At 38.0% G+C, this 27163-nt stretch overlaps 1 protein-coding gene and 1 long non-coding RNA gene across 3 annotated transcripts; one reads left to right on the plus strand and one right to left on the minus strand.

Annotated features, from left to right (window-relative positions):
• The first annotated feature begins 9944 nt into the window (after positions 1-9944).
• On the plus strand, positions 9945-11006 carry LOC140583910 (uncharacterized). Its single transcript, XR_011985981.1, has 3 exons — positions 9945-9998; positions 10609-10708; positions 10934-11006. It is a non-coding gene; the product is annotated as an uncharacterized lncRNA (long non-coding RNA).
• An 8621-nt stretch (positions 11007-19627) lies between these two features.
• On the minus strand, positions 19628-26529 carry LOC111842577 (uncharacterized). 2 transcript variants are annotated; one of them, XM_072707847.1, is made up of 11 exons: positions 26153-26529; positions 24265-24708; positions 23438-23911; positions 22982-23148; positions 22306-22563; positions 21106-21421; positions 20678-21036; positions 20522-20566; positions 20329-20430; positions 20029-20129; positions 19628-19941 (listed from the first exon to the last, which is right to left on the minus strand). In XM_072707847.1, exons 2-11 carry the CDS (start codon positions 24701-24703, stop codon positions 19878-19880), a joined length of 2325 nt encoding a protein of 774 aa, XP_072563948.1. In that variant the 5' UTR covers positions 24704-24708; positions 26153-26529; the 3' UTR covers positions 19628-19877. The 2 variants fall into 2 exon arrangements, with proteins under 2 accessions (XP_072563948.1, XP_072563949.1); XM_072707848.1 differs by having other exon boundaries at positions 21106-21346; positions 22330-22563; positions 24265-26529.
• Positions 26530-27163: the final 634 nt, after the last annotated feature.

Here is a 27163-nt window from a genome sequence, read left to right on the forward strand (position 1 = left end):
AGACTGGAATCATACAATCGATGAGGACACTGTAAGAACACTTTAATTTAATTTCAGTAGTTGTTTAAAATTAAAAACATTACACTGATTAAATACTTACCATTCAGAACAGCCCATTTGTGAAAGACGATCCTCAACTGCTAAGGACGATGAAACAGTTGAAGGCCAGTCTGCTCGATGTCAGCTATGTTTTGAAGAATTTGCTGAAGTAAGCTGCATCAAAATGTTGAAAAAGCTAATGTGCTACTGCCAATACTATTGCTTTACTGTTATAGTTGCTGTCGCTGGTGATTGATGTGTCTGCTGTCTGCCTAAATTTCAGGCCTGAGGATGCAGTGGTGCCGACTGCTCCAGTCCATCAAAGTTAGATTTTATGAAGATGCTGTTAAGTTTAATAAAAGATTGTTAAGTTAAATCATTGTCTGACTTCTTTGTTTTGCATATTGGTCACTAGACAAGTCATAGTGTCTTACCGGTTTGTAATAGTCAAATGAACCCATAAAAGGTACATTGCAATTCCGGAGTTAAGTTAGTGAAAAGGACATATCGCAATACCGAAGTTGCTAAGTTAGTAAGATGATACCAGAAAAGTCACGTCACAATACCTGAAGTGCTAGGTTAGTAGGATGATAACAGAAAACACACATCACAATGCCGTAATTGCTAAGTTAGTAATATGATACCAGAAAAGTCACATAGCAATACCTGAACTGCTAAGTTAGTGAGATGATACCAGAAATGTGACATAACAATACCTGAACTGCTAAGTTAGTAAGATGATACCAGAAATGTCACATAACACTACCTGAACTGCTAGGTTAGTCAGATGATACCAGAAATGTCACATACCAATACCTGAACTGCTAGGTTAGTCAGATGATACCAGAAACCACACATCACAATGCCATAATTGCTATGTTAGTAATATGATACCAGAAAAGTCACATCGCAATTCCTAAAGTGCTACGTTGGTGAGATGATACCAGAAATGTCACATAACAATACCTGAACCGCTACGTTAGTCAGATGATACCAGAAATGTCACATAACAATACCTGAACTGCTAAGTTAGTCAGATGATACCAGAAATGTCACATGACAATACCTGAACCGCTAAGTTAGTCAGATGATACCAGAAATGTCACATACCAATACCTGAACTGCTAGGTTAGTCAGATGATACCAGAAATGTCACATAACAATACCTGAACTGCTACGTTAGTGAGATGATACCAGAAATGTCACATAACAATACCTGAACTGCTAAGTTAGTGACATGATACCAGAAATGTGACATAACAATACCTGAACTGCTAAGTTAGTGAGATGATACCAGAAAAGTCACATAACAATACCTGAACCGCTAAGTTAGTGAGATGATACCAGAAATGTCACATAACAATACCTGAACTGCTAAGTTAGTGAGATGATACCAGAAATGTCACATAACAATACCTGAACTGCTAAGTTAGTGACATGATACCAGAAATGTGACATACAGATCCAGCCACTTAAAATTTCCCCTCCAGTCTGGCTGGCAGCCAAATCCCAGCCAAGTTCCTTCCAATTACCATCCGAAAGGTAGAGCCCCCCTTCTTCTAGGGGTGGGCCTATATTTGACTATAAACCCGCCCATTCATTCATTTGCAGGGTGATACCATTAGATGGCGCTGTCTTTACAAAAACTTTACTTTTCTTTTTACAGGGTTAAATGATTGAATGGTCTTTGCTATGACTTAAAAAAGCTCATTTTTGTTTTGATTTATTTTATTTACTTATTTTATTTTAATATGCTTTATTGGTTTGTTTATTGTCTTATTCTTATTTATCCTTTGTACAGCACTTTGGTCCTACAGTATATTGATTTGTTTTAAAGTGCTTTATTTTAAGCATAGTCCACAAATTTTCAATAGGGTTCAGTTTGTTGGCTTTGGGAAGGCTGTTCTGATGTGTGTTGTGATCATTGTCCCTGTATCAACTGTCCAGCCATTGATTGTTGATACTGTAACTGTTGATTGATTAAAGAATTTGTAGGTCATTGGGAGTTCATGATCCTCACCTGCTGCAGCAATCAGAATCAGAATCAGCTTTTATTCGCCAAGTGTGCTGGGGCACACAAGGAATTAGTTTCCCACAGTTTGATACTCTCTCATACACAAACAATAAGTTAGAGCTGGGCGATAAATCAATTTAATTGATTAATTCGAATTTACAGTTCAGGACGATATGTTTTCATGAAATCGATTTTATTACTTTTTTTACACACAAGCGCCAAATGCGGAACTAATGCGATGCACCATTCCTCACGGGTAAATTAACACTGTAGCAGATTCACTAACAACATGGCAATGACAGGGGAAAAGATGGCACGTGCCCAAAGAAAGGTGTTGCTACTTCTGTAATTTGGAATTGTAATTGTAATATAATATGTCAAACCCAATGGCATAAAGTATTTACTTAATACTAAGCTGACATGATAAAATTATGTGTTTTTTTTCTATTGTTATTACAATATTACTTATTACTTTTATTTATAAGTTTGAGGGTGTATTGTGTTGTTGCCAGTTTTAAAATAAGCTATAGAGAAACCTTTCTAAAAGTGTTCACAATAATAACTGACACTTTATTGATCCCCGTGGGGAAATTGTGTTTATGCCTCCCTCAACTTGATCTTTGAAGAATAAGTTGTCTGTGAAGGCCACCTGTTGGGGCCTTGCTCAAGGAGCTGCAGACATACTGAGGCTGGGCTTGAACCAGTGACCTTCTGATTACAAGCACACAGCTTAGCCCACTGAGCCACACACTGCTCCTAAAGGTGTGGTCTAAAGTAAAAAAAGCTAAATAAAGTAGTTTGATTTTGAGTAGGGGAGGGGAGAATCGATTAAAATCGGAAATCAGATTTTTTGTGAAAAAATCTGAGATTTTATTTTTAGGCCATATCACCCAGCTCTACAATAAGTGACACTATAAAAACAAAATACCGTATACAAGAAATACTGTACAAATACAGTACAATACAATACAAATACAATACAAATGTGAAAAATTATAAATATTATAAATATACACAGGTGAGTAACACTGTGCAATTTTAAGGTGCGAGGTAGAGTGTAAACAGTTTTTGTAAACAGATCTGTAGCGCCTGCCAGAGGGGGGTAGCTGGAGAAGATTGTGTCCAGGATGTGACGGATCTGAAATGATTTTAACTGCTCGTTAAAATCTATGCTCGTTTAGCCGAACTAAAGTCCACAAATCGGATCCTGGCATAAGTTCCTGGACGGACCAGATGTTGCAGGATATAATGCAGCCCCATATTCACTGCATCATCCACCGACCTGTTTGCCCGATAGGCAAACTGCAGGGGGTACAGCTGGTGTCCTGTAATGTCCTTTAGATGGGCTAAAACCAGGCGTTCAAAGGATTTCATGACCACAGACGTCAAGGCGACAGGTCTGTAGTCATTCAGTCCTGTAATGGTGGGTTTTTTGGGGACCGTGATAATGGTGGAGCGTTTGAAGCACGAGGGAACTACACACAGCTCCAGGAATCTATTGAAGATGCGGGTGAAGATGGGAGCCAGCTGATCAGCACAGGTTTTGAGGCAGGAGGGGGATACACCGTCTGGTCCCGGGGCCTTCTTGGTTTTCTGTTTCTGGAACAGCCGGCTCACTTCCGCTTTGTGTATTCTGAGTTCCAGGGGGGAGGATAGGGGGGTACGAGGTGTGATGGGGGTTATTGTCTCTGGAGTGGGGTGGATGGGGGGTGTGAATCTGTTTATCTCAAACCTGCAGTAGAAGTTGTTCAGCTCATCTGCCAGGTCTTTGCTTCAGCGGGGGGTAGGGGTCGTCTGTTGCTGGTGATATCTCGCAGGCCTCTCCACACTGATGCAGGGTCATTGGCTGAGAACCGTTCTTTCAGCTTCTCAGAGTAGCTTCTTTTTGCCACTTTGATCTCACTGGTCAGCGTGTTCCTGGCCTGCCTGTACAGGGCCCTGTCACCACTTCTGTAGGCATCCTCCTTGGCCTGGTGAAGATGTTGCAGTTTGGGAGTGAACCATGGTTTATTGTTGTTGTATGTGCAGAAGGTCTTGGTCGGGACACACACATCTTCACAAAAACTGATGTATGATGTCACAGTGTCTGTCAGCTCATCCAGATTATCAGATGCAGCTTCAAAGACAGTCCAATTAGTGCAGTCAAAACAGTCCTGCAGTTTCTGCTTTGCTGCATTGGTCCACTTCTTCACAGTTTTGACTACAGGCTTGGCACGTTTAAGCTGTTGCCTGTAAATTGGAATAAGATGGACCATACAGTGATCAGAATGTCCTAAAGCTGCCCGGGGGACAGAGCGATAGGCATCTTTTAAAATGGTGTAACAGTGGTCCAGTGTCAGTGGCGTGCACAGACATTTTGGGGGGCAAGTGCTCCAGGGGGAAAAAAGGGCACTTTTTGCATATGTGGAAAACCTTTTCTTTTTATAATAAAAAAAACGCACAGGTTAAATGCAATTTGACTTTTATTTCAAAACATTCTCTAAAAATAGACCAAAATGTATGAGAACGAATAAGACTGACTGTGGTCATTACAAGAACAGGGCAGAATGGTCGTTTTCACAGGCAATTGGGAACTGCCTATTTTTCCTTTAGCAAATTAATGTGTTAATGTTGCCAATATGTTACACCAAAAAAAATTAACATGTCTAACCAGTGCTTCTCAAAACTTTTAACATGCACCCCCAACACCGTACCCTTCAAACTACCAATAACAACGTCACTGTTCTGTCACAACCAGGTCACAACACAGTGCGTAAATGTCTGCGAGCATCGCTGAGTCAGTAACAACCAGTTAGGCTAAAGACTGCATCTTTAGACAGTTGGACGGTGTTCTAACTTTCTCACAGGAGACACCTACTAAAGACAGTCAAAGACATTAATTTCAATCTTACCAAAGTAGGACAGTAGTTGACGTTAGTTATGGAAAGGCTAATCCACAAAAACGGAGAAACGTCCATAATTCTATTATTCATAATCATGTCAAGGTTTTAGGTTTTTCTGCAGTTCCATCTCTAAAAAGTGTGATGTCTTCCCGTCACTGACTTCAGTTTGAAAACTTTGTATTTATTCACAGATTTCCGTGAGATCATCCTAAAATTTGTAACGAAAAATGGGCTCAAAAGAGCCCTCTGCCTAACGGCATGTAGCCTATAGCATAACGTGATATTTTCAATAGTGTATGCAAAAAGGTCGGAATTGATGGAGAGTGGGGTTGCCTAAATGGTTTAGGTTACATTTTAAATGTGTCGTTTTTTTGTTTATCCATATGGATGGATGGAGGGGGCAAGCTGGCAAAGTTTGTCATGTGCAGTTTCTGACAGGCTACTTCACAACAAAACAATTGCAGGTTGGTCTTAGAGGGCAAACAGAATAATTTCACTCGATTCATGGGTTACCTGACTGGTTGGGAAGGGAAAGAGCTGCCGTGTTGTCCGCCGTGGCTCCCAGTCGCTATAGTTAGCCTACTATGCCTACTCCAAGTAGTCCTATGTCATGCCGCTGCTACACGCCTCACAACAAATGAACTGCAAGCGTGTTCACGTGACACGGTGACAGTGAAAAAGCGACAGGGTTCGGGTGTCTTTGAAGAAGGGGCACAAATCAAGCCATTATTTTCACACCTTTTTAAATCGCGCAGCTTTAAAAAAAAAAAAATAATCACGTCTTTCAAAAGGGCACTTTTTTGGACTGAGGGCAAAAGGGCAAGTGCTTCAGCACCACCTCGTCTCTATCTGTGCACGCCAGTGTCCAGTGTGATGTTGTCCCTGGTGGGGCAGTCGATATGCTGTCTGTATTTAGGAAGTTCCTGGTGTAGATTCACTCTGTTAAAATCACCAAGGACAATAAAAGGGAATAGGGATATTTTCTTTCCAGGGGGGGTGATCTGGTCAGCCAGCATGCATTTACATCTCAAGCTCATTTACATCTGAATGTTGGTGGTGCTGTTAGACTATGAGAATTGTATGCTTTGAACTCTCCAGTGCTTTTTTAATACCATTCAGTGACTGATGTTGGGAAGACAATGGATATTTACTGTACACCTCCATGTCTCCTGGATTACTGACCCCAAGTCATTTCTGCTACATGGCTTTACACTGTACAATATTTATATTTACATTTAAAGCATTTAGCAGACTTATCCAAAGCAACGTACAAGGTATCAAGGTACAATAAGCTGGGTTTAGAGGAGCTTACAGTTTTGATGGCGAGTCCGGCTTTGTGATGGATCGAGGATGTTAAAGTGTTTTCTGTCTTGTGATTTCTTCTATTTCTATTTAGCCGTTTAGATGGTGGACCAGACTTCACGAAATAGCGCTCTAATGTGACTAGCCTTTTTCTGCGTATTGAAACTTTTCAGAAATGCAAGACTTTGCCAGTGCTTTTGTTCACCACCCGAGCGTATAGTCGTGAACAGATGTGAAATTTTGGCCAACTTTTTCATTGAAATTCGATTTGTATGTGTTCAGAAAAATTTGTGATCAGAGGCTTTAAAAGTGTTTATCCAAATAGGGACCTCAAAAAATGTCCCCAAAAGTAGGAAAATTTCAGGTTTTACTACACTTTGGGGGCAATTTGGTCCTCAAATGTGATCTATGCAAACCCACACACAAACACACACATACTACCAGTCAAAAGAGATGTTAATGACTTTCACACATTCAGTTGACCCCCCACCCCCAGCCCCCAGCCCCCGGCCCCACCACTTTTCTTGTGCTTGTGGGCAGTTCCTTGCTCAGGGTATTTGCTATGGTGAATTTTCATGCAAAAAACATTTGCACTTTCAGGGTCCCTGTGTGGCTCAGTGGGCTAAGCCTGTGTGCTTGTGTTCCCTGGGTCACTGGTTGTGTTCCCTGGGTCACTGGTTCAAACCCAGCCTCAGCATGTCAGTCATGACTATACAGTGTATAAATGTTTTTGGTAGACGATCATACTTTTTTTCCACTATAGTCTTCTGGTTTCTAATTTACATGCCAACAACAGTTTTGACTGGTAGTGTGTAATGACTGTTTAGTAGTGTTTATTTAACCGACTGGCTTGATAGTCAGAATATGGAATAGTCTTCCTGATAACATAGTGCAAGCTGAATCCTTGAGTTCCTTTAAATCAGAGCTAGATAAGATTTTAACAACTCTGAGCTATTAGTTAAGTTCTCCCTAAGCGAGCTTGATGGGCCGAATGGCCTCCTCTCGTTTGTATAGTTCTTATGTTCTTATGATCTGAAAGCAGTGTTTCTTATGTTAAAAAAATAACCTCACCTTGACCGCTTCAAACATCTGTCTCATCTGTCTCATTGTTTCATTGTGGCCAAGCAGAGAAGTTAATGACACATTCACACATCACCCCCCCCCCCCCCCGTGGATGTGCAGCCACCAGCAGCCTATCCGGCTGTTAGCCAGACAGAAAGAAAGAACACACCTTTATTCTCCACAGTCAACCTTATTACTTTGTTTAGACCTGTAATTAGTCTGTCACACACATCTTGGGTCACTCTCTTCTCCCAAAATAACTCTTGGACATGCTGCTGCTTTGTACCTGGCTTGGCCTCCTTGCGCATGAAATCTTTCATCTTGTGCCAAACAAGCTTAATGGGCTTCAAATCTGATTAATTTTCATATACCTCTCATTGCTTGACAATATCAGTCTTAATACTTTGTTTAGGCCTGTAATTATTGTATTGGACATATCTTGGGACCGCCTCATCTCCAAAGAGGGAAGTAAAATAAAATGGTAATTTCATCAATAAACTGACTAAAAACACATTTTGACAGTTTTAGGCCATCTTTGCCTCACAACAGAAACTATTTCTAAATTTCACAGGCCATTTATTGCAGTGTAGTAAGTTTATTAATGAAATTGGAATTTTGTTTAAATATAGGGAAATTGTACTTGCTTAGATTTTCATTTTTTGCAGTGGAGTTACAATACCTGATTCAGGTATCTTACCTGATTTCAGGTAAGTCACTTCAGATTACTGCTCTCCCTGGTGGATGGATAGATCATTGCAAGTACTTTACACACAGAGAGTTGAGGGGTGGATCATGCCGGCCCCCTTTTTCATTACATCATCGTGGGGGATCTCATTACAGTCAAGGACCAGCCAAGAGCCAGTCAAGGTCCTGTCAAGGACCTGTCATGGAAAGTGGGGAAATTTTAAGCGGCTGGATCTGTAACAATACCTGAACTGCTAAGTTAGTGAGATACCAGAAAAGTCACATAACAATACCTGAACCGCTAAGTTAGTGAGATGATACCAGAAATGTCACATAACAATACCTGAACTGCTAAGTTAGTGAGATGATACCAGAAAAGTCACATAACAATACCTGAACTGCTACGTTATTGAGATGATACCAGAAAAGTCACATAACAACACCTGAAGTGCTAGGTTAATATGATGATACCAGAAAAGACACATCACAATGCCGTAATTGCTAAGTTAGTAATATCATACCAGAAAAGTCACATCGCAATTCCTACAGTGCTAAGTTAGTAAGATGATACCAGAAAAGGCACGTCACAATACCTGAAGTGCTAAGTTAGTAATATGATACCAGAAAACACACGTCACAATTCCGCCGTTGCTAAGTTAGTCAAACCAGAAAACGCACGTTTCCGGAAATATCACTAACAAAGTTGGTTTTGTAATATTAAAAACATTGTAGAAATTTTTTGGTCAGGTCTGCACTGATGATGCTGCACGTGCTTCATCAGGCATCCGTCTAGTATGTCTCCACCGAGTTTCAGACCTGCAGCTCGTACGGCTGGGCCGTTACTGCCCCTCATGTTCGTTTGCGGCCTACTCTCTCATATGTCCCCATTGACTTGCATTGCCCAACTTAGCAAATTCTACAGCCCACTATAGCTCTTTGGTAAGTGCTGCGTTCATGAGGCTTGGCACACTTATTCATACGTATACCTAGTTTGTGCAGGCCGAATTTCAGACCTCTAGCTCGTACGGCTCAGCCGTGACGCCCCCACATGTTAGTTTGAGGCCTAGTGAAAAAAGTGCAGCCACTAATGATAAAATATGCGTTGGTTTCAAATTAAGGAGGCATAATTTTAATGGACATGTATAGATTACATTTAGGTGCAGACTGTCTAGTATCAGGAGCACTTTTAATCATTTTCCTAGGTCACTGCTACCTGAAGTTATGGCCTGTCTAATGAGAGGTGTGGTGTCTCCATTCACTTAACATTGCCGACAATAGCAAATTCAAGAGGTCACTGTAGGCCTTTCGTAAGGGTCACATTCATAAAACTTGGCAGACTTGATCCAGAGCTGATCTAGTTAATGCTTGCCAAAGGTCAGATGTGTAGGTCACACGGTTCGGCCGTGACGCCCCCTAATGTTAGTTTGAGGCCTAGTAAGACGGGAAAACACTTAGTACTTCCGACATTGCTAAGTTAGTGAGATGATACCAGAAACATCACGTCACAGTACCGGAATCGCTAGATTAGTAAGATGATACCAGATATGTCACTTCGCAGTTCCGGGATTGCTAAGTTAGTCAGATGATACCAGAAATGTCACATAACAATACCTGAACCGCTACGTTAGTGAGATGATACCAGAAATGTCACATAACAATACCTGAACTGCTAAGTTAGTGACATGATACCAGAAAAGTCACATAACAATTCCTAATCTGCTAAGTTAGTAAGATGGTACCAGAAAAGTCACATAACAATTCCTAATCTGCTACGTTAGTAAGATGATACCAGAAACCACACATCGCAATGCCGGAATTGCTAAGGCCAGAAAGCTAGTGTAATGAAACATATCTGTCAATGATTTATTCATGATATGCAAATATATTCATAGACTTTGGTCACGTGAGTCGGTGGTTCAGTATAAAAGTCTCGGTAATTTTTCCGAGCTCACAAACACATTGGAAAGCTGTTTAGACGTGCATCTGGCAAGCATAACTTTTAGAAGCATTATTTGGTAAGTAATGTAAAACCTTTCTTTAGTAGCATTTAGTCTTCTACAATAAGTTTTAAGCCATCTCACTGTTTCTCATAGTGAAACCGTTAGACTATAATTTTTAAATGTTAGTAACCCGCTGCACCCGTCAAATAGACTGAAATTTGTTTGATAGGCTAATGAAGATTCAAAACGTGCAGGTACTTATGCATATTATTGCATTTGACTTATAATCAAGTCTATTGATGTTTTTCCAATGCTTAGAAACTTCTAGAAGGTTCTTGACGTAATTCAGAAATTCTATGAAGCTTCATGCTAGATAATGTAATTTCGGAAATGCTATAACGTAATTGCAGCAATGCTATGAAGCTTGACGCTAGATGATGCAATTCCGGAAACGTTATAACGTAATTCTGGCAATGCTATGAAGCTTCATGCTAGATGATGCAATTACGGAAATGCTATAACGTAATTACGGCAATGCTATGACGCTTCACGCTAGAGAATGCAATTACGGAAAGGGTTGTGTGTCAATCAGAGTCAGTCTAAGAGACTTTGCGGTGGCTTGTATTCTGTAGTGCCATATATTGCAATTGATGAGATATAAAAGACTAACTTTAATCTTTTCCAGGATAATCATTGTCATCATGGAAAAGACAACCAATAAGACTGACAAACCAGGAAATGAAGAAAGTGCGTCAGCTCAGAACCCCATAAATGAAGATGCTAAAGTAAGTAACAACAGTTTATTGTCATGGACAATTACATAGATAAAACTAAAAACATATATCATTATATATCTTGTCATAACATCACATTACCTTGAGAATATCTCTGAGATTATGAAAAGGCAAGTTGGTTGAGGTATTGCACAGAAACCAAAATAAATATATATTTATATCAATGCATATGTTTATTATCATCTTAGTGATAAAGATGTTTGTCCTGATTTAAAGAAGGCAGCGTTTGAATCCTTGAACTCCATCCTGGCTGATACTGAAGCCTGGATCCGTGCAATCGATGAGAGCTTTGTAAGAATACTTTCATTTAATTTCATTAGTTGTTCAAAAATTAAAAACATGAAACTGATTAAATACTTACCTTTTAGATCTGCCCATTTGTGAAAGAAGATCCTCCCCTGCTAGCGGCGCTGACACAGTTGAAAATCAATCTGCTCGATATCGGCGATATTTTGAAGACATTTCCAAAGTAAGCTGCATCGAGACATTGAAAAAGTTAATGTGCTACTGCCACTACTATTACTTAATGTTATGGTTGCTGTCACTGGTGATTGATGTTTGCTGTCTGTCTGTCTAAATTTCAGGCATGACGATGCATCCGGGCGAACTGCTTGAGTCCCTACACATCAACATGTTTTATTTTCAGTTGTGATTAATAAAAGTTACTTAGGTTTCATCATTGTCTGACTTTTTGATTTTCCATAATGCTTACTGATAATGTCTTATTGGTCATGTTAATGTTTCATAATTACATCAGTGTTATTAGCAATACCTGAATTGCTAAGGTAGTAAGATGATACCAGAAACCACACATCACGGTTCCAAAATCACTAAGTTTGTTAGATGATACCACAAAAGTCACATAACAATTCCGAATCTGCTACGTTAGTAAGATGGTACCAGAAAAGTCACATAACAATACCTAAACTGCTACGTTAGTAAGATGATACCAGAAAACACACATCACAATTCCGGAATTGCTAAGCTAGTAAGATGATACCAGAAAAGTCACATAACAATACCTGAATTGCTAAGTTAGTAAGATGATACCAGAAAAGTCACGTCACAATACCTGAATTGCTAAGTTAGTAAGATGATAACAGAAAAGTCACATAACAATTCCTAATCTGCTAAATTAGTAAGATGATACCAGAAAAGCCACATAACAATACCTGTATTGCTAAGTTAGTAAGATAATAACAGAAAAGTCACATAACAATTCCTAATCTGCTAAATTAGTAAGATGATACCAGAAAAGCCACATAACAATACCTGGATTGCTAAGTTAGTAAGATGATACCAGAAACGTCACGTCACAATGCCGTAATTGCTAGGTTAGTAATATGATACCAGAAAAGACACATCGCAATTCCTAAAGTGCTAAGTTAGTAAGATGATAACAGAAAAGACACATCGCAATTCCTAAACTGCTAGGTTAGTAATATGATACCAGAAACGTCACATAGCAATACCTGAATTGCTACGTTAGTAAGATGATTCCAGAAATCGCTAAGTTAGTAAGATGATATCAGAAAAGTCACATAACAATTCCTAATCTGCTAGGTTAGTAATATGATATCAGAAAAGTCACGTCACAGTACCGGAAGTGCTAGGTTAGTAGGATGATACCAGAAAAGTCACGTCACAATACCTGAAGTGCTAGGTTAGTAGGATGATAACAGAAAACACACATCACAATGCCGTTATTGCTAAGTTAGTAATATGGTACCAGAAAAGCCACATCGCAATCCCTAAAGTGCTAAGTTAGTAAGATGATACCAGAAAAGTCACGTCACAGTACCGGAATTGCTAGATTAGTAAGATGGTACCAGAAAAGTCACATAGCAATACCTGAATTGCTAAGTTAGTGAGATGATACCAGAAAAGTCACATAACAATTCCTACAGTGCTAAGTTAGTAAGATGATACCAGAAATGTGACATAACAATACCTGAACTGCTATGTTAGTGAGATGATACCAGAAAAGTCACATAACAATACCTGAACTGCTACGTTAGTAAGATGGTACCAGAAAAGTCACATAGCAATACCTGAAATGCTATGTTAGTAAGATGATACCAGAAAAGTCACGACACAATACCTGAAGTGCTAAGTTAGTAGGATGATACCAGAAACCACACATCGCAATCCCGGAATCGCTAAGTTAGTAAGATGATACCAGAAAAGTCACATAACAATACCTGAACTGCTATGTTAGTAAGATGATACCAGAAATGTCACATAACAATACCTGAACTGCTAAGTTAGTAAGATGATACCAGAAGTCACATAACAATTACTGCAGTGCTAAGTCAGTAAGATGATACCAGAAACCACACATCGCAATGCCGGAATTGCTAAGACCAGAAAGCTAGTGTAATGAAACATATCTGTCAATGATTTATTCATGATATGCAAATATATTCATAGACTTTGGTCACGTGAGTCGGTGGTTCAGTATAAAAGTCTCGGTAATTTTTCCGAGCTCACAAACACATTGGAAAGCTGTTTAGACGTGCATCTGGCAAGCATAACTTTTAGAAGCATTATTTGGTAAGTAATGTAAAACCTTTCTTTAGTAGCATTTAGTCTTCTACAATAAGTTTTAAGCCATCTCACTGTTTCTCATAGTGAAACCGTTAGACTATAATTTTTAAATGTTAGTAACCCGCTGCACCCGTCAAATAGACTGAAAATTGTTTGATAGGCTAATGAAGATTCAAAACGTGCAGGTACTTATGCATATTATTGCATTTGACTTATAATCAAGTCTATTGATGTTTTTCCAATGCTTAGAAACTTCTAGAAGGTTCTTGACGTAATTCGGAAATTCTACGAAGCTTCATGCTAGATAATGTAATTTCGGAAATGCTATAACGTAATTGCAGCAATGCTATGAAGCTTGAAGCTAGATAATGCAATTTCAGAAATGCTACAATGAAATTACGGCAATGCTATGAAGCTTGACGCTAGATGATGCAATTCTGGAAATGTTATAACGGAATTCTGGCAATGCTATGAAGCTTCATGCTAGATGATGCAATTACGGAAATGCTATAACGTAATTACGGCAATGCTATGACGCTTCACGCTAGAGAATGCAATTACGGAAAGGGTTGTGTCAATCAGAGTCAGTCTAAGAGACTTTGTGGTGGCTTGTATTCTGTAGTGCCATATATTGCAATTGATGAGATATAAAAGACTAGCTTTAATCTTTTCCAGGATAATCATCTTCATAATGGCAAGAATGATGGACAAGTCAAACGACCCAGAGAATCAAAAAACTGAGTCATCTTACAGCAAAATAATTGATGAAGCTGACGTAAGTAACAGTAATTTTTTGTCATAGATAAATATATCGGTAAAACTAAAGGCATACATTATTAAAGTTCTTGTCATACCATCACAATACCTTGAGAATATATGCGAGATTATGAAAAGGCAAGCTGGTGAGGCATTGCACACATAAATATGTAATTGCATATATATATATGCTGTTTTTAAACATATGTTTATCCTGATTCATTGAAGGCAGCAACTGTAATGTTGCATCTGAAGTCCATCCTGGCTGATATTGAAGACTGGAATCGAGATATCGATAAGGACATTGTAAGAGCAATTTAATTTCATTTCATTAGTTGCTCAAAATTAAAAACGTGAAACTGATTAATGACGTACCTTTCAGATCTGCCCATTTGTGAAAGGTGATCCTCTCATGCTAGAGGCGATGAAACTGTTGAAGGCCAGCCTGCTTGAAGTCAGCGATATTCTGAAGAAGATGCTAAAGTAAGCTGCATCAAAACATTGAAATAGCTATTGTGCTACTGTCACTACTATTACTTCACTGTTATAGTTGCTGTCATTGGTAATTGATGTTTTTCTGCTGTCTGTTTAAATTTTAGGCCTGAGGATGCACCAACTGCCAAAGTCCCTCGACATCGGATTTAATCAAGATGTTAAATTTAATAAAAGGTTGTTGAGTTTCATCAGTGTCTGACTTTATTTTTCATACTGGTCACTAGGCAAGTGGTAATGTCTTACTGGTTTGTAATCTTAGATTATACACCTCACATTAACAATTTTGAACTGCATCATTAATGATCAGTCATGTTAAATTAAAAATTGCATTTGCAGTTCGTAATTCTGAATGTGCACCTACAGCTTAATAACATGTCACAAATCAGAAATTGCTATGTTTAAGATAACAGAAAACACATGACATAGTTATGAAGTTGCTAAGTTACTGTAATGAAACCAAATGTTGAATTGCTAAGTTAATGAGACAAAACCAGTAAAGACACGTCGCAGGTCCTGAATTGCTAAGTTAATAACACAAAACCGGAATTGCTAAGTTAGTCTAATGAAGCCAGAAAACACACAGTGCAATCACGGCATTGCTAAGTTAGTAAGATGATACCAGAGAAGCCACATAACAATTCCTAATCTGCTACCAGAAAAGTCACATAGCAATATCTGAATTGCTAAGTTAGTAAGATGATACCAGAAAAGTCACATAACAGTACCAGAATTGCTAAGTTAGTAAGATGATACCAGAAAAGTCTCATAACAGTACCAGAATTGCCACGTTAGTAAAATGATACCAGAAAAGTCACATAACAATTCCTAATCTGCTACGTTAGTAAGATAGTACCAGAAAAGCAACATAGCAATACCTGAATTGCTATGTTAGTGAGATGATACCAGAAAAGGCACATAACAATTTCTAATCTGCTATGTTAGTAAGATGATACCAGAAAAGTCACATAACAATCCCTAAAGTGCTAAGTTAGTAAGATGGTACCAGAAAAGTAACATAGCAACACCTGAATTGCTAAGGTAGTAAGATGATACCAGAAAAGTCACATAACAGTACCAGAATTGCTACGTTAGTAAGATGATAACAGAAACCACACATCGCAATTACGGAATTGCTAAGGCCGGAAAGTTAATGTAATGAAACATATCCGTCAATGATTTATTCATGATACGCAAATATATTCATAGACTTTGGTCACGTGAGTCTGTGGTTCAGTATAAAAGTCTCGGTATTTTTTTACGAGCTCACAAACACACTGGAAAGCTGTTTAGACGTGCATCTGGCAAGCATAACTTTTAGAAGCATTATTTGGTAAGTAATGTAAAACCTTTCTTTAGTAGCATTTAGTCTTCTACAATAACTTTTAAGCCATCTCACTGTTTCTCATAGTGAAACCGTTAGACTATAATTTTTAAATGTTAGTAACCCGCTGCACCCGTCAAATAGACTGAAAATTGTTTGATAGGCTAATGAAGATTAAAAATGTGCAGGTACTTATGCATATTATTGCATTTGACTTATAATCAAGTCTATTGATGTTTTTGCAATGCTTAGAAACTTCTAGAAGGTTCTTGACGTAATTCGGAAATTCTATGAAGCTTCATGCTAAATAATGTAATTTCGGAAATGCTATAACGTAATTGCAGCAATGCTATGAAGCTTGAAGCTAGATAATGCAATTTCAGAAATGCTACAATGAAATTACGGCAATGCTATGAAGCTTGACGCTAGATGATGCAATTCCGGAAATGTTATAACGGAATTCTGGCAATGCTATGAAGCTTCATGCTAGATGATGCAATTACGGAAATGCTATAACGTAATTACGGAAAGGGTTGTGTGTCAATCAGAGTCAGTCTAAGAGACTTTGTGGTGGCTTGTATTCTGTAGTGCCATATATTGCAATTGATGAGATATAAAAGACTAACTTTAATCTTTTCCAGGATAATCATCAGCATGGCAAAGAGGACCAGTAAAACTGACAAACCAGTAGATGAAGAATGTGAGTCAACTCCGAAACGTAAAGATGAAGAGGCTGAAGTAAGTAACAACAATTTATTGTGATTGATACATGCAGAGGTAAAACTAAAAACATACATGATTAAAGTTCTTGTCTATATATATATATAAATCAATGCATATGCTGTTATTAAACATATGTTTGTCTTCATTGATTAAAGACAGAATCTGAAAGTTTGAAATCTATCCTGGCTGATATTGAAGACTGGAATCATACAATCGATGAGGACACTGTAAGAACACTTTAATTTAATTTCAGTAGTTGTTTAAAATTAAAAACATTACACTGATTAAATACTTACCTTTCAGAACAGCCCATTTGTGAAAGACGACCCTCTCCTGCTAGGGACGATGAAACAGTTGAAGGCCAGTCTGCTCGATGTCAGCTATGTTTTGAAGAATTTGCTGAAGTAAGCTGCATCAAAATGTTGAAAAAGCTAATGTGCTACTGCCAATACTATTGCTTTACTGTTATAGTTGCTATCACTGGTGATTGATGTGTCTGCTGTCTGTCTAAATTTCAGGACTGAGGAGGAATTGGTGGCGACTGCTCGAGTCCCTCCAAGCCAGAAATAATCACAATGTTGTAGATAAAGAGTTGTTTAGTTACATCAGTGTCTGACATCATTATCCATGTTGGACGTTAGACAAATGGTAGTCTTATCTTTTGTTTTTGTTGTGATAAATACAACTATAGTTTCATCAGTGTCTGACATTGATTTTCCAAAATGATTACTAGACAACTGATAGTCTTACTGGTCATGTTAAAGGTTCTCAATTACATAAGTGATATTATTAATGAAACCAGAAAACACGTCGCAATTTGAAAATTGCTAAATTAATGTAATGAAACCAGGAAACAAATGTCACAATTTCAAATTTGCTAAGTTAGTTAGATGACACCGGAAAAGACACGTCGCAGTTGCTAAATTGTTAAGTTAGTCGAATGAAACCAGAAAAGACACGTCACAGTTCCGGAGCTGCTAAATTAGTCTAATGAAACCAGAAAAGACACATTGCAATTACAAAGTTGCTAACTTACTATAATGAAACCAGAAAAGACACATCACACTTCCATAATTGCTAACTTACTATAATGAAACGTTTAAAGACACGTCACAGTTCCGTAATTGCTAACTTACTATAATGAAACCAGAAAACACACGTAACAGTTCCTAATCCGCTAAGTTAGTAAGATGATACCAGAAACGTCACATAGCAATACCTGAACTGCTAAGTTAGTAAAATGATAACAGAAAAGTCACATAACAATACCTAAGCTGCTAAGTTAGTAAGATGATACCAGAAACCACACATCACAATTCTGGAATCGCTAAGCTAGTAAGATGATACCAGAAAAGTCACATAACAATACCTGAATTGCTATGTTAGTAAGATGATACCAGAAAAGTCACGTCACAATACCTGAAGTGCTAAATTAGTAGGATGATACCAGAAAACACACATCACAATGCCGTAATTGCTAAGTTAGTAATATGATACCAGAAACGTCACATCACAATTCCTAAAGTGCTAAGTTAGTAAGATGATACCAGAAACCACACATCATGATTCCGGAATCGCTAAGTTAGTAAGATGATACCAGAAAAGTCACATAGCGCTACCTGAATTGCTAAGTTAGTAAGATGATACCAGGAAAGTCACATAGCAATACCTGAACTGCTAAGTTAGTGAGATGATACCAGAAACCACACATGGCAATACCTGAATTGCTAAGTTAGTAAGATGATACCAGAAAAGTCACATAACAATTCCTAAAGTGCTAAGTTAGTAAGATACCAGAAACCACACATCATGATTCCGGAATTGCTACGTTAGTAAGATGATACCAGAAACGTCACATAGCAATACCTGAACTGCTAAGTTAGTAAGATGATACCGGAAATGTCCCATAACAATACCTGAACTGCTACGTTAGTGAGATGATACCAGAAAAGTCACATAACAATGCCTAAAGTGCTAAGTTAGTAAGATGGTACCAGAAAAGTAACATAGCAACACCTCAATTGCTAAATTAGTAATATGATACCAGAAAAGTCACATAGCAATACCTGAATTGCTAAGTTAGTGAGATGATACCAGAAAAGTCACATAACAATACCTCAATTACTAAATTAGTAATATGATACCAGAAAAGTCACATAGCAATACCTCAATTGCTAAGGTAGTAACATGATACCAGAAAAGTCACATAACAATACCTCAATTACTAAGTTAGTAAGATGATACCAGAAAAGTCACATAGCAATACCAGAATCGCTAAGTTAGTAAGATGATACCAGAAACCACACATCACAATTCCGGAATCGCTAAGTTAGTAAGATGGTACCAGAAAAGTCACATAGCAATACCAGAATCGCTAAGTTAGTAAGATGATACCAGAAACCACACATCACAGTTCCGGAATCGCTAAGTTAGTAAGATGATACCAGAAAAGTCACATAATTCCTAATCTGTTAAGTTAGTAAGATGGTACCAGAAAAGTCACATAGCAATACCTGAATTGCTAAGTTAGTAAGATGATAATAGAAAAGACATGTCACAGTTCCTAATTCGCTAAGTTAGTCTATTGAAACCAAAAAACACATGTCACAGTTCCTAATCTGCTAAGTTAGTCTAATGAAACTAGAAAAGACACGTCACAATTACAAAGTTGACTTAGCAAATCTGGGTATGGTTGGACTAATGAACAAATCTGTCATAATTTCACTTAGCATATATCGGTACGGTTGGTAAGTTTACACTAGTTTTCCTAAGCTATTACAAATGACAACTTGACCACAAATTACAGAACAAGAGCCTTTATTAAAACAATGTCATGTAATTAAAATCAAAACAATGGCACCTTAACTTTAAACAGAAATGTAAGTATTGCAATTTTAATAACAAAAGGTTTTATTTAAACAGAAATGAATTTTCAAATCAAAACAATGCCACCTTAATTTTAAACATAAATATGTTTTGCAAATCTAATAACAAAAGGCTTTATTTAAATTGAAATCTATTTTCAAATACAGAAATGAATTTTCAAATCAAAACAATGCCACCTTAATTTTAAACATAAATATGTTTTGCAAATCTAATAACAAAAGGCTTTATTTAAATTGAAATCTATTTTCAAATACAGAAATGAATTTTCAAATCAAAACAATGCCACCTTAATTTTAAACAGAAATATTTTTTGCAAATCTAATAACAAATGGCTTTATTTAAATGATGCAAATGTATTTTTAAATCAAAATCATGACAACTGGACTTTAAAACAAATAAAAAAGTTTCTTAAATTATAACAGCCACTGCAACTTAAAAAATAAGAGCTTTACTGACACCTGGACGTTCATTGTCGATTATGGTCACTGAGTCTTGTCTGAAAAACAAAAACAATAACAACCAAAACCACAACATAATAGTTATTATAAGAATTGCTTTTAAATATTAAATGTTGGTCAATTACCGTTGTAGTAGCTTGATTAAGCCCCTCAAGTTGTCAATGGTCATTCGTAACACTTTGCACGATAGCAGCAAGTCTTCATTATTCATTAAAGTTGTGTTTATCTGAAAAAACAGCAATAAGTTTGATTACTAAGCTAAAACCATTGGTTCCTTTAAACCAGAGCTAGATAAGATTTAAACAACTGTGAGCTATTAGTTATCTCCAAACAACCTTTGACAGGCCGAATGGCCCACGCTCGTTTGTAAATTTGTTATGTTCTTATGTACTGTTTATAAATATCAATAATCAAAGTGTACTTACCATTTGTGTTGTAATTTTTTGGTTCCAGTAGCTAGTAAACTTCTGCCTCACCATTGCCTTTAGGGATTCTGGATAAACAAGTCTTCGTCTGCATCTTAATTTCTGAAATAACAACACAGACAGCATGTCTTTCATAACAACATAAATGTTTTCTGTATATCACACCTATTTAAAAAAATATCTCGAGCCTCACCCTTCCCTCTATGTCTTCCACATATTTCGGTAGCGGACTGGGAAGCTGTCACAATAAAGTTAACAGATTACAAATTTTACATAGGCAAGTATATTGCAGTCAACAGAGATCATTATGCTTTTTCCCTTACTGGTACAAGATATTGTTTAGACTTACCTCATGGTTAACTTCCTCTTCCTTGTCACTATCAATAACAAACTTAAAATCAATGTTATGTTCCTCCTCCTCATCTTTCTCCACTTCCTCCTGATCTTCCTCTGCTTCCTCCATATCGCTCTGCCATTGCTGCATATATTCTTCCCCTTCCTCCATATCTTTCTCCACTTCCTGCACATCTTCTTCCCCTTCATCCATATCTTTCTCCACTTCCTGCACATCTTCTTCCCCTTCATCCATATCTGCCTCCCATTGCTCCATATCTTCCTGCACTTCATCCATATCTCTCTCCACTTCTCCCTCTTGTTGTCCGACCTCGACCACTTCTTCTCCAACTTCAAGAGGCATGTAGATAATATCTGTTGAAAAGACATACATTGTTAACATCATAATTACTATTTCTACAATTATCTATAACTGACATTTACCTGCTTCTTTCTCATGTTCACTGGCAACAACTTCCATTGAAAGCTGACTGGGAACTGGCTCTGACAAATCAACTGCCTCCTGACAGTCATCTTCATCAGAGTCAATCAGCCGTCTCGAATACCGTTTATTACTTTTCATTGGCTGCATGGTAGCCTTCTTTTTACCAATGCCCAGGGCATCATTAAGAAGAGCTCGACCACGGTGAAGATCAGCCAGTTCAGGTTCGGCGACGTAAAACCGGTCCGCCGTTTCGACACTGTGGCACATGATTTGGGCCACCAGTCGGCGCTGCTCTTCGGGCAGGCTTCTCTGTACCTGTAAACAAGATAGATAAACTGATGACTACGGCCAGTACAGTTAAGACAAAACCAGAAAAGACATGTTGCAAATCCGTAATTGCTACGTCAGTGAGACAAAACCGGAAAAGACACGTTGCCAATCAGAAATTGCTAAGTTAGTTAGACAACACCAGAAAAGACACAGCGACAATCAGAAATTGCTAAGTCAGTAAGGCAAAACCGGAAAAGACACAGCGACAATCAGAAATTGCTAAGTCAGTAAGGCAAAACCGGAAAAGACACAGCGACAATCAGAAATTGCTAAGTCAGTAAGGCAAAACCGGAAAAGACACGTCGCCAATCAGAAATTGCTAAGTCAGTAAGGCAAAACCGGAAAAGACACGTCGCCAATCAGAAATTACTTAGCAGTTCCAACTTTGCTAAGTTAGTCTAATGAAACCAGAAAAGACACGTCACAGTTCCTAATCTGCTAAGTTAGTCTAATGAAACCAGAAAAGACACATCACAGTTCCGACTTTGCTAAGTTAGTCAAATGAAACCAGAAAAGACACGTCACAGTTCCTAATCTGCTAAGTTAGTCTAATGAAACCAGAAATGACATGTCTCAGTTCCGACTTTGCTAAGTTAGTAAGACGAAACCAGAAAACACACGTCACAGTTCCTAATCTGCTAAGTTAGTCTAATGAAACCAGAAATGAGACATCACAGCTCCGACTTTGCTATGTTAGTCTACTGAAACCAGAAAAGACACGTTGCACTCCCGAAGCTGCTAAGTTAGTAAGACAAAACCGGAAAAGACACGTCACCAATCAGAAATCCCTAAGTTAGTTAGACAACACAGGAAAACATACCTCGCAAATCAGAAATGGCACATTAACATCGCTTGAAATGAAGACTTACACAAGTCGAAACGGCGGACCGGATGTCCGTAACGCCGAATCCCCGGGGCATCCCACAATCAAGACATGCTTTCTGAACAAGCTCACAGAGCTTGTTCAGAGGCTCTCCAGACGATGAAAAAAATAAGGTGACAGGATTGTAACAGTATCCTGGCAGTTTTGGTCTCATTTCATTAAACTGCTGTATCCAAAAATGCTCCCTGCTAGTGAGGGCAATTTTTGCCCTCCCAAATGAGGCCGATGTCTTGTGGCTGGAGACCTTTGAGAATGGGACAATGTGTTACTAAGCATGGTGGAAAACAGCAGGTAAATGTAGTCAAAACAAACATCACTTACATGTTACACCAGGGGTCCCCAACTCCAGTCCTGGAGGGCCGGAGCCCTGCACATTTTTGGGTTTCCCCTCATTTAACACACCTGATTCAACTCCTTGTGCTAATTACCACACAGCTCTTGAGCTGAATCATTTGTGGTGGAACAGGGAAAGAACTAAGCTACATAGGGCTCCGGCCCCCCAGGACTGGAGTTGGGTATCCATGGGTTACACAGTTGAATAATTTAATTACACTTAATTTCTGTTTATATACTACCTTTTACAACTTAGCTGTCCCAAGTCACTTTATGTCATGTCATGATCGAAAAATGAGCACAATGTCAATTAATTTTTAGGTACTCACATTGATGACATACTGATCATCGATCACCTGGCACTCCTGAAATTCAACCGTTGTGAGGTTGACCAAAACACTCACACGGTGCCCGGTGCAGACAAATATATATGTTGCCAACGCCCCTATGGTCTTGTTCCTTATATTAATGTTACTCGGGTCTTCAGAGAGTGCATCTGTGACCAAAACAGAGCAAGGTACTTACAAGACATTAGCAAGCATTCTTTTGCATTATACGAACAATAATTTCTATAATTTTTTTTATAAATTAGTGATTAGTGGTCATTGTTAACACATCACAGCACACAATGCACAACATGTGTCCTTTGCATTTAACAAATATGTGACATCGTGACATAGCAACGGGCAGCTAATTAAGCAAACGCAGCCCCACAATACCAGGAATTATGCAATTGAGATTTACATATTTAAGAAATTTGCAGGGGTCACAGGCTGCCCGCTTACCAAGAGCATCTGGAATTCTGCTCCGTAGCTCCGTGATGAGGTCACATAGGTCGTCTCTGGTAGGCATCCTCTTTCTTTTAGAATCTTTAACACATTGCCTGTGCACTACAATTTCTTTAGCTATGGCACTTCTTTGCATTTTTAAATGCCGTAGCAGACCCTGTAAAATTCTCTGGCCAAGGCGGACAGCTGTTGGCCGTCTATCGATGAGAAATTGCAAAAACTTGCAAACTGAAAGCAGATAGTTTCTGCAGGTCGTGACCTTAAATTTTTGTGACAAATCCTTCACCCAGTTATTTAATTTACTGGGGTCATTAAGAAATTTCAGGTGACCAGGTGCTGTTTCCATTGAAGAGCCCCACATGAACTTGATGAAGCCATTGACATAACCTAGCTCCTGCTTCATGTTTTGAGCTCTTCTCCTGTTGTCACCAACACGGAATAAGCTCTCCTTATAATCTGGAAGAATTTTATCTAAGAAAGGAACAAAATTAACCATCTGTAATGAGGCTATTTAGAATGTGAATAGCGATCTTCCGGTGACAGCGGTACTACACGCCCCCAATGCAGGTAAAACAAAGGTGACATGATTTACTTTTTTACCAGTTTAACCTAATTTTAATAACTAATATTTACAACAATTAACATTTTGAAAAGAATACAGGTTATGGATTTAGTTAGCATTTTTATTCACGTTTCTGTAAGATTTCAGATAGTTATGAACTGAAATAAACAAGAAAGATATTAGGCATCGCCAGCAATGACATCAACTACAGGTTAAATTGACTGCATGATATAAGAAATGTCATAATGATTATTATACTTACCAAAGAAGAAGATCTTATGCATTACTTGGCTATCGCCTGATTTGTCCCGATTCGGCCCCTCAAATTGCTCAAGGCGGCACTCAAGCTCCTCGATTCGGCGCTTCATTATTTCCATCTCATTATCTTTCTCCTTTATTTCTTCTCTGTGCTTTAAAACTGCCTTTTTGGCAGCTGCACATTTTGCTTGGTGAACCGTGGTCTTAATCTCTTCATCACTTAAATCATGATTTAGTTGCAGGTGCTTGTCTAGCCGAATTAATTGTTTTGCAGGGCAATCAGTGATTGGGCAGTCTAGTGGACCAGCAAACCGGCCCGTCTTACAAGAAACGAGGAGCTTTCGCTCCTTGCTGCTTGCAATGTTATGTACATCTCTTAAATGTACTGTCACATTCATATAGGATACGTGACACAATGGGCAAGGCACCTTTTTACGACCCATGTTTCCTTTGAAAAAATAAAAATGAAATTAGATATATAGATAGACAGATAGATACTTACCTTATCATAAAGTAAAATATATAAATAGATGTCATTAAACCATAAAACACACGTCACACTTCCAAAGTTGCTAAGTTAGTAAGATGATAACAGATGACATACGTCACAATTCCATAATCGCTAGGTTAGTGTAATGAAACCAGACAACACACACATCACAGTTCCGAAGTTGCTAAGTAAGTGTAATAAAACCAGAAAACACATGTCACACTTCCAAAGTTGCCAAGTTAGTAAGATGACACCGGAAGACATACATCACAATACCGGAATCGCTAGGTTAGTGTAATGAAACCAGACAACACACATCACAGTTCCAAAGTTGCCAGGTTAGTGTAATAAAACCGGAAAGCACACGTAACACTTCCAAAGTTGCTAGGTTAGTAAGATGACACCGGAAGACATACGTCACAATTCCGGTATCGCTATGTTAGTGTAATGACAACAGACAACACACATCACAGTTCCAAGGTTGTTAAGTTAGTATGATACAACAGAAAATACACATCGCGATTCCAGAATTGCTAAGTTAGTAAGATGACACCGGAAAACATACATCGCAATTCTAAAATTGCTAAGTTTGTATAATGATACTAGAAAACACACAACATAATTCCTGATTTGCTATGTCAGTAAGATGACACCAGGAAACACACATTGCAATTCCTGTATTGCTAAGTTAGTAAGATGACACCGGAAAAGACACTTCACAATTATAAAATTAAAATAAGATAAACATAAAATAAGTACAGAAGTTGTTCAGCTCAATTATACATGGAAAAAATTACACGTCACAGTTCTGAAGTTGCTAAGTTAGTAAGATGACACCAGAGAAGACACGTCGCAATTCCAGAATTGCCAGGTTAGTAAGATGATACCAGAAAAGTCACATCGCAATTCCTAAAGTGCTAAGTTAGTAAGATGATACCAGAAAAGTGACGTCACAATACCTGAAGTGCTAAGATAGTAGGATGATACCAGAAAAGTCACATAACAATTCCTGATCTGCTATGTTAGTAAGATGATACCAGAAACCACACATCACAATTCCAAAACTGCTAAGTTAGTCTAATGAACCCATAAGAGGTATGTCGCAATTGCAAAGTTGCTAAGTTGGTAAGATGATACCAGAAAGACACTTCGCAATTCCGAAATTAAAATAAGATAAACATAAAATAAGTACAGAAGTTGTTCAGCTCAACTAGAGAAATTATATAACTATACATAAAGTGCATTCGCAAGAAAAGTCAAAAGACTGAAGTTATAAATTAAGTGTACAATCTTATGGCAGTAGGGAAGACTAATTTTTTTTCTAAACAATTAAACATATTCATGTTTTTCAAGATGAATCATCATATCCACAAACTACACAGCAAACCGAATAACTACTTACCAAAAATGATCAGAAATGCAATTCCGGAAAATGATTTGTATTCCCCTGATGATCCGCTGTTCCACAAAGTAACACGCTGCAAGTCTGAAGAGTTCTGAGCAGCCTGAGAGTGAGCAAAGCCTTTTATACTGCCCCACCCACTGTGCTGATTGACACAGATTCGCCCCAATGAATGCTCTCAGTTTATAAAATGAAATATTTTATGCATGTTTAAATGTCCCCTTTAACAAAAAAATTATAATTATTTTTAAAGTAATTTGTTACATTTATTTTAATTAATTATACATGGAAAAAATTACACGTCACAGTTCTGAAGTTGCTAAGTTAGTAAGATGACACCAGAGAAGACACGTCGCAATTCCAGAATTGCCAGGTTAGTAAGATGATACCAGAAAAGTCACATCGCAATTCCTAAAGTGCTAAGTTAGTAAGATGATACCAGAAAAGTGACGTCACAATACCTGAAGTGCTAAGTTAGTAGGATGATACCAGAAAAGTCACATAACAATTCCTAATCTGCTATGTTAGTAAGATGATACCAGAAACCACACATCACAATTCCAAAACTACTAAGTTAGTCTAATGAACCCATGAGGTACTTCGCAATTCCGAAATTAAAATAAGATAAACATAAAATAAGTACAGAAGTTGTTCAGCTCAACTAGAGAAATTATATAAAGTTCTATACATAAAGTGCATTCGCAAGAAAAGTCAAAAGACTGAAGTTATAAATTAAGTGTACAATCTTATGGCAGTTGGGAAGACTGTATTTAATTTTTTTTCTAAACAATTAAACATATTCATGTTTTTCAAGATAAATCATATCCACAAACTACACAGCAAACCGAATAACTACTTACCAAAAATGATCAGAAATGCAATTCCGGAAAATGATTTGTATTCCCCTGATGATCCGCTGTTCCACAAAGTAACACGCTGCAAGTCTGAAGAGTTCTGAGCAGCCTGAGAGTGAGCAAAGCCTTTTATACTGCCCCACCCACTGTGCTGATT

This window comes from Paramormyrops kingsleyae, unplaced genomic scaffold (assembly GCF_048594095.1).
Source record: "Paramormyrops kingsleyae isolate MSU_618 unplaced genomic scaffold, PKINGS_0.4 ups26, whole genome shotgun sequence".
Classification (NCBI taxonomy): Eukaryota; Metazoa; Chordata; class Actinopteri; order Osteoglossiformes; family Mormyridae; genus Paramormyrops; species Paramormyrops kingsleyae.